This window comes from Zonotrichia leucophrys, chromosome 10, assembly GCF_028769735.1.
Source record: "Zonotrichia leucophrys gambelii isolate GWCS_2022_RI chromosome 10, RI_Zleu_2.0, whole genome shotgun sequence".
Classification (NCBI taxonomy): Eukaryota; Metazoa; Chordata; class Aves; order Passeriformes; family Passerellidae; genus Zonotrichia; species Zonotrichia leucophrys.
Genome location: NC_088180.1, coordinates 19,030,503 through 19,042,968, shown reverse-complemented (window position 1 = coordinate 19,042,968; position 12,466 = coordinate 19,030,503). Strand labels below are relative to the sequence as shown.

Here is a 12,466-nt window from a genome sequence, read left to right as displayed (position 1 = left end):
ACAAGAATTGGCTTCAGACTGATTGGGTGGGGTTAGGTGGGACATTGGGAACAAAGTGTTGCCTGGAATGGAATTCCCAGAGAAGCTGGGGCTGCCCCTGCATCCCTGGAATGTCCCAGGCCAGGCTGGATGGGTTTGGAGCACCCTGGGACAAGGAAGGTGTCCCTGCCATGGCAGGGGTGGGATGGGATGAGCTTAAAGTTCCCTTCCAACCCAAACCATGCTGGATCCTGTCATTCCATAAATGGCTTTTTGCCAGTGAACTCAGCATGGAATAATAAGGCTCCATTTGGAGGAATTCCTGTTGCTCACAGGCTCTGCTGGACACAGACATTTCCACAAACCCCTGTTTGACAGATCACATCCAGAATTGCTCCATGAAGCACATTTTGGTGTTTTCACAGCTTCAGTGGTCCTTGAGCTCTGTGAGAGCACTGAATCCAACCTGGCCTTGGACATTCCGGGGATCCAGGGGCAGCCACAGCTGCTCTGGGAGGAATTTATTCCCAATATTTATTCCCACCTGACCCTGCCCTCTCTCCCCCTTGGATTAAGGTTGGTGCTGCATCAAGTTTAAACTCTCACCAGTGCCAGAAGAACAGAGATGTTGCTCTGAGGAGCTCTGAGCAGAGCTGTTCCAAACCAGGGCTTCCCTGGTGCTATTTTTGATGTCCCTGGGAGCAGGGACACTGCACATCAAAGCCTGTAATTTACTGTATTTCCCCTAAAATGATATTTGTTTTGACATTGACTCATTTAAGTTGACATAGCTGAAATCCTGATCTAATACATCTCTGCCTGAAAATTAATCATGTTTATAATATTCTGAGAATTAATAACACCCATTGCTCAAGTCATTAACTTAAAAAAGGAGCTTCCAAAATCTGTTTCTCTGCAGTAGGGGACCACAAATAAATGAATGCTTGATAAAATAATCCAAGCAGCAGTTTAACAAGCGTAAACTTGAATGTGGCTGCAATAACACAGAACTATTGTTTAAGGGTTGGCATCAGGTTGATGAGGTGCTTATTTCAGCTACAAAGCATGCATACACATGCATAATGAACTGCAGGATGAATTATTAATGTGTTGCTTATTTAGCCTCATCTGTCTAGAAGATAATGTATCCTAACTATAATGAGTGATTGGTTTTGTACATAATTACAGGAGCAGCAGTATCTAGGAAATTTGTTCTTTCAAAGAAGGAGTTCTAAAAATAAAATCCCTGCACAAACTGCGGGGCTGCTCCGTTTTATCAAAATCAGCCCTACCAGCATGGAGAATATCTAATAAATTAAAAGGGACAGAATCATTATTAACATCATAATTTTACACAAAGTGTTTTACTTAATCATTCATTACAGATCATGTGCAGTAAAAACATTTGTCTCTTGGTTTGTTTCTTTTGCTCTTTTCCTGGGAGACTGGAGTCTTGTAGTTAACTCTTCAGGAGATAAAAATCTCAGAAATATAGAAAGAATTAAAAATAAAGCATATAATAATAACAATTTATGTTAATTCTGACAGAATTTTAATTAAAAAAAAGTTGCTACTCGATTACTTTTCATTTCTAAAACTTGGACTACTGGGACTAATCAGATCTAATTTACTTCTCTCCAACTAAAAGTGGTTGCTTGACGAGAACAATGGATCAAGAGCTCGTTAACCTCTAAATTACAGCTCCATGACATTTTTGGAATGGTGATACATTCCCTCCTCTATGGATGGAAAAAAGGGAGCTGTGAATCTTCTGTCAAAATACGGCAAACAGCTTTTGTTGTCTGTCCATATGTGTGTGTACACAGACAGACACTTCTTATGCTGGCTTTGCTAAAGACCCTTCTTCCCATTTTATAGAACCCCAGAATATTTGGGAGGGAAGGGAGCTTGAAGCTGATGCCACCCCACCCCTGCCATGGGCAGGGACAGCTGGGGCATCCCAGGGTGCTGCAAGCCCTGTCCAGCCTGGCCTTGGGATGGGGCTGTTCCCTTTAACTCCTCCTGTGCTGTTCGCCCATGGCTCCATTAACCTGGAAAACTCCAGGAGCAGCTGTTTAAAACCTGAATTGCTTTTAGCAGATTCAGCTCCTCTGGAACAGAACATGAACTGGGATTTCCATGCATGGTTCTGTTTGGGAGCACATCACTGCTTACAGGTTTTGTCCCCTCGTGCTGGACCCCTTGGCTTGGGCTCTCCTTTGCTCCCAGAGGTGCCTGCAGGAGGCTGGAGCCACAATCCACATTTCCATCTGTCAGGTACACCAGCAGCTGACTCAGGGCCAGCTGGTCACTGTAGCCAAGGTCAAGGTCTGTTGCCCACACCTAATAAAAAACAAAGAGAGGCATTCCAATAAATTAAAAAGAACAACAAGAAGAGCAAAATTCAGCAATTGTGAAGAAACATCTCTGCCCGGGTCTGTCCTGTGTGTTGGCATTCTGGTGCTGGGGCAGGGTTGGCAGTGATGGAGATGTGAGGAAGGAATTCCTGGCTGGGAGGGTGGGCAGGCCCTGGCACAGGTGCCCAGAGCAGCTGGGGCTGCCCCTGCATCCCTGGAATGCCCAAGGCCAGGCTGGACATTGGGACAGTGGGAGGTGTCCCTGCCATGGCTGGGGTGGCACTGGAGGGGCTTTAGGGTCCCTTCCTGTTGGGAATTTAGCTGCTAGAAAATGGAAAAGTACAAAACCATGGCTAATTCCAAGTCCGGCACCTGCACAGATAGCAGTGTCCTTGGGCCTAGCTGTGGTAGGATAACAAACAGTGAAAGAGGCATGAGAAAAGAGACATGTAACCCCCCTAAGGAATGAGGAAGAGTTGATGGTATAGTTTAACCAATAGATTGCTTGGCTTACAGAATATTCATAAGCTTATTACTTGCTGTATAAGTGTCTGATGCTCTCTTCAATAAACGGAATTTGCTTATCACTCATATTGAGTGTCTTGAGTCTCCCCTCACCAACAAATGGCTTGGCCCCGACAAAGGCCCACATTTTTTCTCTGTGACACCTTCCCACCCAAACCATTCTGGGACTCTGTGATTCCACAAACCACTTCCAAACAGGGACAGCCAGAACTCTTGTGTAACTTCAGAACTGATCCTCCAGGGAGGCTGAGGGAAGCACCATGGGTTGCTCTCCACCCCAATAACCAGAGCTTGCTTTTGCCAGGAGTTTTTCCCACTTGAAAAATCCCTGTGCCGACCCTGCCAGTGAGAGATGTTCTCACACACCAAGAGCTGCCCTACAGAGGACCCCTTAAAACAAATCTCCCAGTGAACAACTCGCCTCAGCCCTGCAATGGTAAATGGACTCATTATAAGGATATTAAGGGGTCAGGCAGCCAAGGCCTCTTGGAAAAGTGGAGTTAATTTCAGAATCATATGCACAGAGTAATGCCCTTTGGATAATGGGGAATAAATCACCCCAGTAACAGTTGTTAATGTCTAACTGCCAAGTATCTGTTGCTGTATTAAATATCCTATTTGTCAACTTAAATATTTCCTGCTGCACGGTCTAAAATGCAAATTGGATGCTAATGGCTGGCTTTACTTAGTAATAGGGGAATGTTCCCCAATTATAATACTTAATTTTCTTCAATAATTTATTGTTTATCATCACTTCTGCGAGACAGGAGGAACTTTGCTGTCCATTTCTCCTTTTCCAGTGTGTGCCAACCTTTTCAATGAGCCAAATAATAATTATAAGCTATTCACATTGTGGGAGTGTTCCATTAATTTTGATAAACATTATCAACAAATCTGTGTCAATATGTCCTAGATCTTGTCTGAGCTGGGTTTTACCCTTTCAATTAAAACTTTGCCCTCAGAAAGAAGTGACAGAGCTGAATGAGGGAACCAGGGAGTGAAAATCTCAGATATCTGAGGGCTGTTCACTGGCTCCAGGTGAAGGGTTTGCTCCTATTCCAGACCCTGATATTACACCTGACCTCAAAATCCACACCTGAAGCTTTGCTGAGCACAAACAGAGCTGCAGGAGGCAGCTGGACTAAAGGGGCACCACGAAAAAGGGAAAGCCAAAACATCCCTGTGACTGAAGTGAGTCCCAGAGCGAAATGCAGGGAATGGGCTGAGGATTTAACAGCAGCTAAAACATTAACAAACATTCACAGAGCAACCATCGGCAGTGGATGAATCCATTCCCCCCACACAAACCCCACCTGGTCAGTGCCTACAGTTCAAACAGGAGCAAACGACATTGTTTTCATTTCAGACGAAACAAACCCCAGTGATTGCTCGAGTGATGCATTTCACAGCACCCAAACAAAGCCCCGGCGTGCCAGGCTGGCTGCAGTGCCCAGGAGCTGCTCTGCAGCCCCTGCTCCAGGGAATGGCTCCCAAGGAAAGGGCTGGGAGAGCAGGGAAGCACAGAAAAAGCTTTCAGCAGGGCAACCTCTGTGCTGGAAATGATGAGATTGACCAAATACTGGTTTAAGGAGTTGCTGTTTGCATCCAGAGGGGATTAAATAGTTTTTGGGTGTGATTTCATCATCTCAGCCCCATTCCTGCTGCTGCCTACAAAATGAAGAGTTTGGATCTACAGGGGGATGAAGGAAATGTCCATCCCCTCCCCTGCTGTAACAAAGGAGAGCTCCAAAACCCCCTTAAGCTTCATGTCCTCCTCAGGTAAAGTCATTGTAATATTTTCATTTTCCAGTATAAGGCGTGGGGAGGAGGGGGAGGAATAGGAGGAAGGCAAACATGGCTGGAAGCCACCTGTCCCCTCCTTCCATCCCTGAGCCCGGGGCAGAACCGCCCCTGCTGGAACCCAGAGCAGCCAAATGGTCACTGCTTGGTGCCAGCTGGGATCACCCCCAGGACTGATTGCCTGGCTCAGGGCTCTCTGAGAACACTTTGGCTGTGGCCATGTCCCCTCCTGCCCTGGATGCGTCCCAGAACATCCCTGACGTGGGGGAGAGAGGAAGAAGCATCAGATGGCACAAGATTTTCCAGCTTTATCCTAGCAGGGGATTCCCTTTTGCCATGGAAACACAAAAATGTCCTTTAAATCCCCTTTGTGCTGCTACAGGAATGGGAGAACACGGGGCCTGGACAAGGGCTCTGGCCACATAAATCATCTCCTCCAGTAAATCAGGAGCTCTTAGAGATGACCTGTGCAAAGGTGAAGTTTAAGTAAAGAATGATACAACCCTACAGATTAACAAACATCTATTATTGAGCCCGTCCCCATTTTCTGAGCATACACAATAAGGGCAGGGATGTAATTGTTCACATTTGTGATTGGGGGTGTCAAATCCTGACAGGGTTGCATGGAAAATTAGCAGAACACAAGGAGTTCTCATCTGAAATGTGGGGGTTTTCAGAATTTATGTTCAGAAATTAAAGTGGAACAGAACAGCCTAGAACTGATACTTGATTTTCGAAGTCCAAAGGCAGTAATTAAGATTTTAGATAGATTTAAGACTGGTTTTAGGTCAAGCTAAGCACAGAACAGATTGGGACTCTCCAGATTCCCACCAATGGAAACAAAAGGAGTTAGAAATACATCCTGCAAGACTTGCTGGCTGTTTACCCCAGGGAACATTTGCTTCCAGGGGATTCTCCTTGGGCACACACAGCTCCAGAGCCCGCGCTCTGTGCTGAAGGCAGCTCCAGTGAATAAAGCCACAATTATGCTGGAATTCTTTACAGCTTCCATAAAAACGCTTCAGCGTTAGAATGTAAACTTGAGAAGGGAAGGACACATAAATTCTTAAAGAGTTCCTAAATTACAGCTCGGCTCTCTCTGGTTTAGCTGTTTTATCTGCTCTGCTATCGACGGCTGCGTTATTGTGAAGAGCACCCACGCTAGTTTTAAAGAAGTGCTTGAGTGATACTGTAAAAACGTCAATTAGTAAAATATTAATGCAGAGAGTGGCTTTTGTGACTTCCCAAACCTGCGGGAGGATGGATTGGGGCGGTGCTGCAGGCTCTCCTCCGGCTGCCATCTCGTGGCAGCTGCTGGCATGGGCTGGGCTTGCCCAAAAACTCCAATTTTAGGGCTCTGCCACTCCTCTGTCCTGCTGGGTGATGGTTGGTGGCAGCACTGTGGCTCTTGTTGGAAGATAGCACATAAAAATGTGTTATGTTCTGTCTGGAGAGAATTGTTGGAATTGTCCAATCCCAGCACTTTATCCAATTTATTATTCCCTCACTGTTAGGAAAGGCTGGGGCAGTGCAAAATCCACCAGACCCATGGAAAAGGTGACTTAGGATCCTGCTTCTCCAAATTAATGTGTAAGGAAGTGGATGTGTTTAAATATTCCCAGTCAATGCAGTGGATTTATTTGGGTGCAGCTCCCAGCTGGGATCTGACAGCTCTGGGCAGGATTTCACTCTGAGGGGCCAAGGCTTGGCTTGGAATGATCATTGTGGAAAATAAAGGGGGAATCAGAAGGGATTCACCCCAAATGATGCATCTCCACTTCTTCCCCATGACACTGAGAACAGCACCTCCATCTCCCTTCCCTCAGGATCAAGGCACAAACTGAAACAAACTGAGATGGAAACAAACTCCTGAGGCAAACAGGGAATTGTGTGGAGTCCCAGCTCTCCTTGCCCTTGGATCTCGTGGCAGCCAAGGCTCTGTCATCCCCCTGGGCCAACACACATTGTTCCTTACCCATCCTTTTCTCCTAGTGCTCCAAAGATCAGTATTTTATTTTCTGTAAAACACACTTGGAAAGAATTCCTGAGTATCCTGTAATTCCAGGAACTGCACCTGAGCCTCCCACCTACTGCATTCAAGGGGACCCTTGTGAAAGGAGTCAGCAAATGTTCCAAGGGTCTGATAGGATTTCTTGTTTGCCAAAAAAATGGTGCTTTCAGGAGCACAAGCCTTTGTGTGATCTCTCTCTCACAAGACAGATGGCCTCATTAATTGCCTCCACATCCAGTTAAATTTAAAAACCTGTGCTTAAATAATGTTAAGGTTGTGGTACATGCTGATAAACATAGGAAATGTTAAGGTAAAAATCAGCTGGGAACAGGGAAGAAAACCAAGAGGGAACAGACAGGAATTCTAAGAAGCCACAATAATCACTAAATGATTTAATGTGTCCTTGTTTGTGCCAGGAAATGTCACAACCTTAATAATCCAGGAAGCAATCCTGCATTTCAGTGACCTCCTGGCTTGAGTGGAGCAATTGGCAGAGCTCCCATGGATTTCCATGGGTGAGGATGTCATCCCTTCCTCTTTTTAAAGAACTTGCATGGAACTTGCCCAGTATGGCTCACCCAGAGTTCTGATTGCAGTGCCTTGCACATCCATTCTGGGAGTCAGATATAGCTGGGATCTGAATTGCAGAGCTCAGAGATTACTGAGGGCCAGGCCCTGGCACAGGTGCCCAGAGGAGCTGTGACAGACCCTGACCCATGGAAGTGTCCAAGGCCAGGCTGGATGGGGCTTGGAGAAACCTGGGACAGTGAAAGGTGTTAAAATGAGGGGTTGGAATGAGATTATTTTAAGGTTCCTTCCTGCTCAAACCATTCCATGATTACTCTGATTCTCTGGTTCACCACAGCCACCCCTACAGTGCTGTCAGCTCCCAAAAACCTCAAAGTTCCCCATAGCCTTAAAATCCAGGGATGCTCCCTTTTACAGTCAAACACATCCTAAACATTGAGGTCCTCAGTGAAGATTCCAGAAGAAAACAATGTCAGGAGAGTGAAAAACAAGGAGATGCCTCAGGTGCTGTTAGAATACCCCCGTGCTTCCCTCAGAGTTTGGACATAGTTTGTTCCAAAGGGCAAAGCTTTCTCCTGGTATTTTTTGGAGTTCCATGGGAAAGTTGGGAATTCTCAGCCTCAGGGAGACAGGGTGAGGTCCCAAACCTGCCCCACTCACCTGCTGCTGCCCCGTTTGGGGATGGGTGAAAGCCACAAAGTCCACGGAGAAGTAGCCGAGCACTCCTTTGGCCTTGCAGGCCTCGCCAACTTTGAGGCAGAGGGCCTGGAGAAGGCCGGGATCCACGGAGCGCTGCGGGATGGTGGTGCCAGAGGACCTGAGGGGCCCCTCGGCGTGGAGCTGCTCCCCAGACGCCAGCAGAGTCAGCTCCCCCGAGGGCTCGATCAGCAGATCCACCGTCAGGTTGGTGACGCTGCCCGAGCAGGGAAAGGCTTCGATCACCCCCCCTGGAATGGGACAGCAATTCCCTTGTTTGGTCTTATATATCACGAGTTCTGTTATCATTGTAGTGCAAAGATTCCATATCACCAGAGTTTCATACCTCCTCTAAGCACTGACTGCTCCTGGTCCTTGCAGCAGCCATCTGACTCCAGCTCCCACCAACCCACTCTTTTATACCACTGTTCTTATTGGCTACAGGTGTGGCCTATTAAGATCAGGCCTGCTCCTAATCTTTAGTAAATTGGTTCAGCTGCAACTCTTTAGGGGATTAGATAACATTCTCTAGCACCTTCATTTACCCATATTGTGTCCCCATACATCCTTGGGATCAAAGCCACCAGTGCTGCCCTTCAGAGGGCACAGGATGGAGCCCCCAGCCCCAGGACAAACAGCAGATCAATCAGAGCAAGGGGAGCAGCAGAGCCAGAATCGTGGGTCTCATGGAAGAACAAGGAGTTTAATTTGTGATTTTCATTCCCACTTCCAAAGGGGATCAGTGCCACACTGACTGGAAAACAATCCCTGGGGTGGCAGGAGAGAATCCAGCTCAGCACCAGCCCGGAACAGCTGGGAAATGCAATGTTGGGATCTGGGGGATGGCAGCTCCTGCTGGGAGCTCATCTTGGAGACTCCCATCCATGTAATGGTCTTAGCTAAGAGTCTGCCTGTGGCATTCACCCCCAAGAGGAATTTGGCATGGAAATAACAATTTCCAGCTTGGTTTTCCATAGGAAAATCACCAAGGTGATTTAAACTTCACTTTTGCCTGGCACTCTGGATTTGCCTTTTCCTTGCATACAATGCCATAACCCCATTTGTGGGGATAAACAGCTACGTAATAAAATTGGTACTAGATGTGTTAAGTGGCATTATTTAAAAAGAAAAATACCTTCAAGGCTTTGATTCATCCTTGTCTCTTCCATAAAGAAATCTATATGTTAAATTTACCTCACATGTTGGAATTCCCCAAAACTCTTCCCCAAATGTGCAGCACCCAAGGATTAAGGAGTTGGTGCTTATGGATTCAGAATCCAGGATAAATATGGACTAAAAGCTTGGATAGGACAAGTGAATGATAGAACAGTGGCCTATAATTCATTGGTAAATGAACATTTGAAGCATAATGGAGAAATAAAAGGAGATAAATATTTAAATGGGCCCAAGACTAACAAGAATATGGCAGACAATATGGCATAATTACTCCTTCTAACACTTCCCAGCGACTTTGCAGTCTTATTTACCTTGAGTAAGAAATGTTTGGAGGAATTTTTCCCATGTAGGGAATCGTTTCTCATTGACTGGCTGTACGTGCTGTGCTAAAAGGCCCGGCAGCTCCTGGGAGATCTTCACCAAAGCTAGCTCCTGCAGAAACAAATTAAATAGAACCACAAGCAATTTTACTACAGAAATGAAAACTGCTTGTGGGGTGATTAAAAACCAGGCCTCCAACAGGCAAAAAAAAAAAAAAATGTGGTTACTGTTTACCCACAGTCAGGAAGCCTTTTTTAATTTTTCTGCTTGCTCCTCTTCCCTCCTCCTGCAAACTGTCCTTCTCTGAAAGCCAATCCCCCCCTCAGCACAGCATCTCTCGCATTATAATTTATATCAATAATTGGATCTGGCATCTGAAAATGCCAAGTACTTGGTAACTGCTTTGGGATCAATAGCAGCAGTCAATAACTTGTACATTGCTTGTATTTTGAAGCAGCATATTGAAATAGTCACATATGCCAGCAATAGTTTTGCTGGTTCTATGTTTAAGCTCTTCTATCAACCCAAATACCCTTTAGACAGAAAAAAAAAGAGAAAAAGGAATAATCAAGCAAAAGCATTTCTAAAGCAGGAGATATCCTTTTAAATCTGCAAAATATCTGTAACAAATTCCCAAGTGCCTGTGTCTTTGCTGGGATTTGATTAGTCACTCCACAGCTAAAGCAGCTTTTTTCCTAGTTTCAAATTCTTTATTATCACACACACAGCCCAGCCCCATTAAATACAGCAAGTAACTGCTCTGCTTTTAGTGCTCCCCAAAGCCCCAGAAGAACAGGAGCATATAAAGTGCAGGGACCCTGACTGGATTGCTTCAGGCTCCTTTCCTTGCTGCTTCATGAGCCTCCCCTGCTCCCCTGGGGCTCCTTCCCCTCTTTCCATCCCCTCTGCCCGGCTGCAGCAGTGACCAGCCCTGCTCTGGCCCTGCCGTGTCCTCGGCCACCACCACCCCATGCCAGGCTCTGGAGGAACATGAGGAATCCTTGTGGCTGACAGCTAAGAATAGCAAATAAAAAATGAAAGCTGTTTTTCCGGAGCAGTGAGTTTGCAGAGATGGGCTTTGCCATGGAGCACATGATGGAAAGTAACCAAAAATGCAAATTCCAAATGACTTCACTGGGATTTGCCTACCAGCACGAGGAGGATGGAGCAATGATTGGAATCACTGGATGGTTTGGGGGGGAAGGGAACTGAAATCCCACCCTTTTCCAGCCCTGCCAAGGCAGGGACACCTTCCCCTGTCCCAGGCTGTCCAAACCCATCCAGCCTTGGACATTTCCAGGGCTCCAGGGGCAGCCACAGCTCCTCTGGACAACTGGGGAATCTGGGTTGGACCCAAACCCTGCTGCTGGCTGCAGCCACCCTGAGACTGCAGCAAAGGCATTTTGCACCCCGGCCTCAGCTGCCCAGCCATGGAAGGGGGACAGCTGAGGGGAAAAGTACCTTAAAAATATGGGGGTGCTCACATGGTGATGCTGATCTGGGATATGTGGACCCCTATCATATAATAAAGAGGAAAATATGTTCTTGACTTAAAAAATATCACAAAGAAAGGGGTTAAAAGTGGTTTTAGTCAGTAGATCAATACACTAAGCAGCACGATCTCATGGCAAAAACAAAGGAGCCCATGAAACACGAGATCCAAGCTCAGAATTTACCCCAAAACAAAGGAGCACATAAAGCATGAAATCTAAACTCAGAATTTACCCAATAATAAAGGAGCACATAAAGCAGGAGATCCAAACTCAGAATTTACCCCAAAACAAAGGAGCCCATGAAACATGAGATCCAAACTCAGAATTTACCCAAAAAAACAAAGGAGCACTTAAAGGATGAGATCCAAACTCAGAATTTACCCAATAATAAAGGAGCACATAAAGCATGAGATCCAAACTCAGAATTTACCCAAAAAACAAAGGAGCACATAAAGCATGAGATCCAAACTCAGAATTTACCCCAAAACAAAGGAGCACATAAAGCATGAGATCCAAACTCAGAATTTACCCAACTTCAGGTTTTTACCCTGCTCATTTCCTCAGGATCTGGAGGAGGAATTTTGGGTCTGGATGGTTGAGCTGACTGAAAGAGCAGAGCACCATTGGCCTTGTGTGGGTTTGTGTTTGTGCTGAATTATTGCTGAGCCAACAAGGCACGGGCTGAGGTGGCTCATGAAAATCCTCTCATCTTTGGAGGATGTGAGCCTTGATGGATGGCCTGGAACTGCTGCCCCACAAATCAGCAACACCTCTGTCATTCCCTCCTCATCCCTGAGACCTGCTGACTCGGGCTATGGAGCAATTTCAACAGAAATATAAAAACAAACAAAGCAAGAGCTGTGCCGTGGCTGCCTGAAAGATTTTGATAAATCACAGGGGGAAAAAAACCAAACCAGAAATGTCTGCTGGATGTGGAGGCATTTGGGAGTGCTGTGCCCAGGTTTGTGTGAGGAACAATTAAAGTGGGACACAGATTTCCAGAGCCACAGTTCTGAGCTGCCTCTCCTTTCACACAGAGCTGGAGGATCACACCTGGCTGTGGAAGAAACCTCCCTAACCCGGCTGCAAAATCAGGCACAACTTCCAAGGAAATTTTCTCTTGCACATCTAGGGATGGTGCTTTAGGATAATAAATCATGGAATCCTGGAGTGGTTTGGGTTGGGAGGGAACTTAAATCCCATCCCATCCCAGGTTCCAACCTGGCCTTGGACACCTCCAGGGGCAGCCACAGCTCTGAGGATTGTGAAGGATGCGAGCACCAAACCTGTCTGACAGAAACAAAGCAGGATTTTAAACAAATCATCAATTCAAGAAAATCTGCCAAGCCTCCCTTGAGCCCCAAGGCCAGGTGGGCTCTCAGAACAAAGCCTGGGCACTCAGGGTGCCCACAGAAGGGACTCACCCTTTAGGGATCAGCTCCTGGAATCCTGGATGGAGGGGTTTTTTGCAACTGTAAGCTCTAAAAAGGCAATAATCCTGATTATAGGGAGTTTTAGTAGGCAAATTCAAGCCCGCATCCAACACTCACTCATGAAGTCAAACCTTTTAAAAGGATCAG

At 46.2% G+C, this 12,466-nt stretch overlaps 1 protein-coding gene across 4 annotated transcripts in view; it reads right to left on the bottom strand.

Moving 5' to 3' along the window:
- The window catches only part of IQCH (IQ motif containing H), a 73,203-nt gene that overhangs the window by 8,743 nt on the left and 51,994 nt on the right, over positions 1–12,466 (bottom strand). For all 4 annotated transcript variants that reach the window (XM_064722255.1, XM_064722257.1, XM_064722258.1 and 1 more), the window contains 3 exons: positions 9,384–9,504; positions 7,861–8,147; positions 2,155–2,322 (listed from right to left, as the gene is read on the bottom strand). In XM_064722255.1, the coding sequence (XP_064578325.1) occupies positions 2,155–2,322; positions 7,861–8,147; positions 9,384–9,504 (576 nt within the window). The remainder of the gene's footprint in view (positions 1–2,154; positions 2,323–7,860; positions 8,148–9,383; positions 9,505–12,466) is intronic.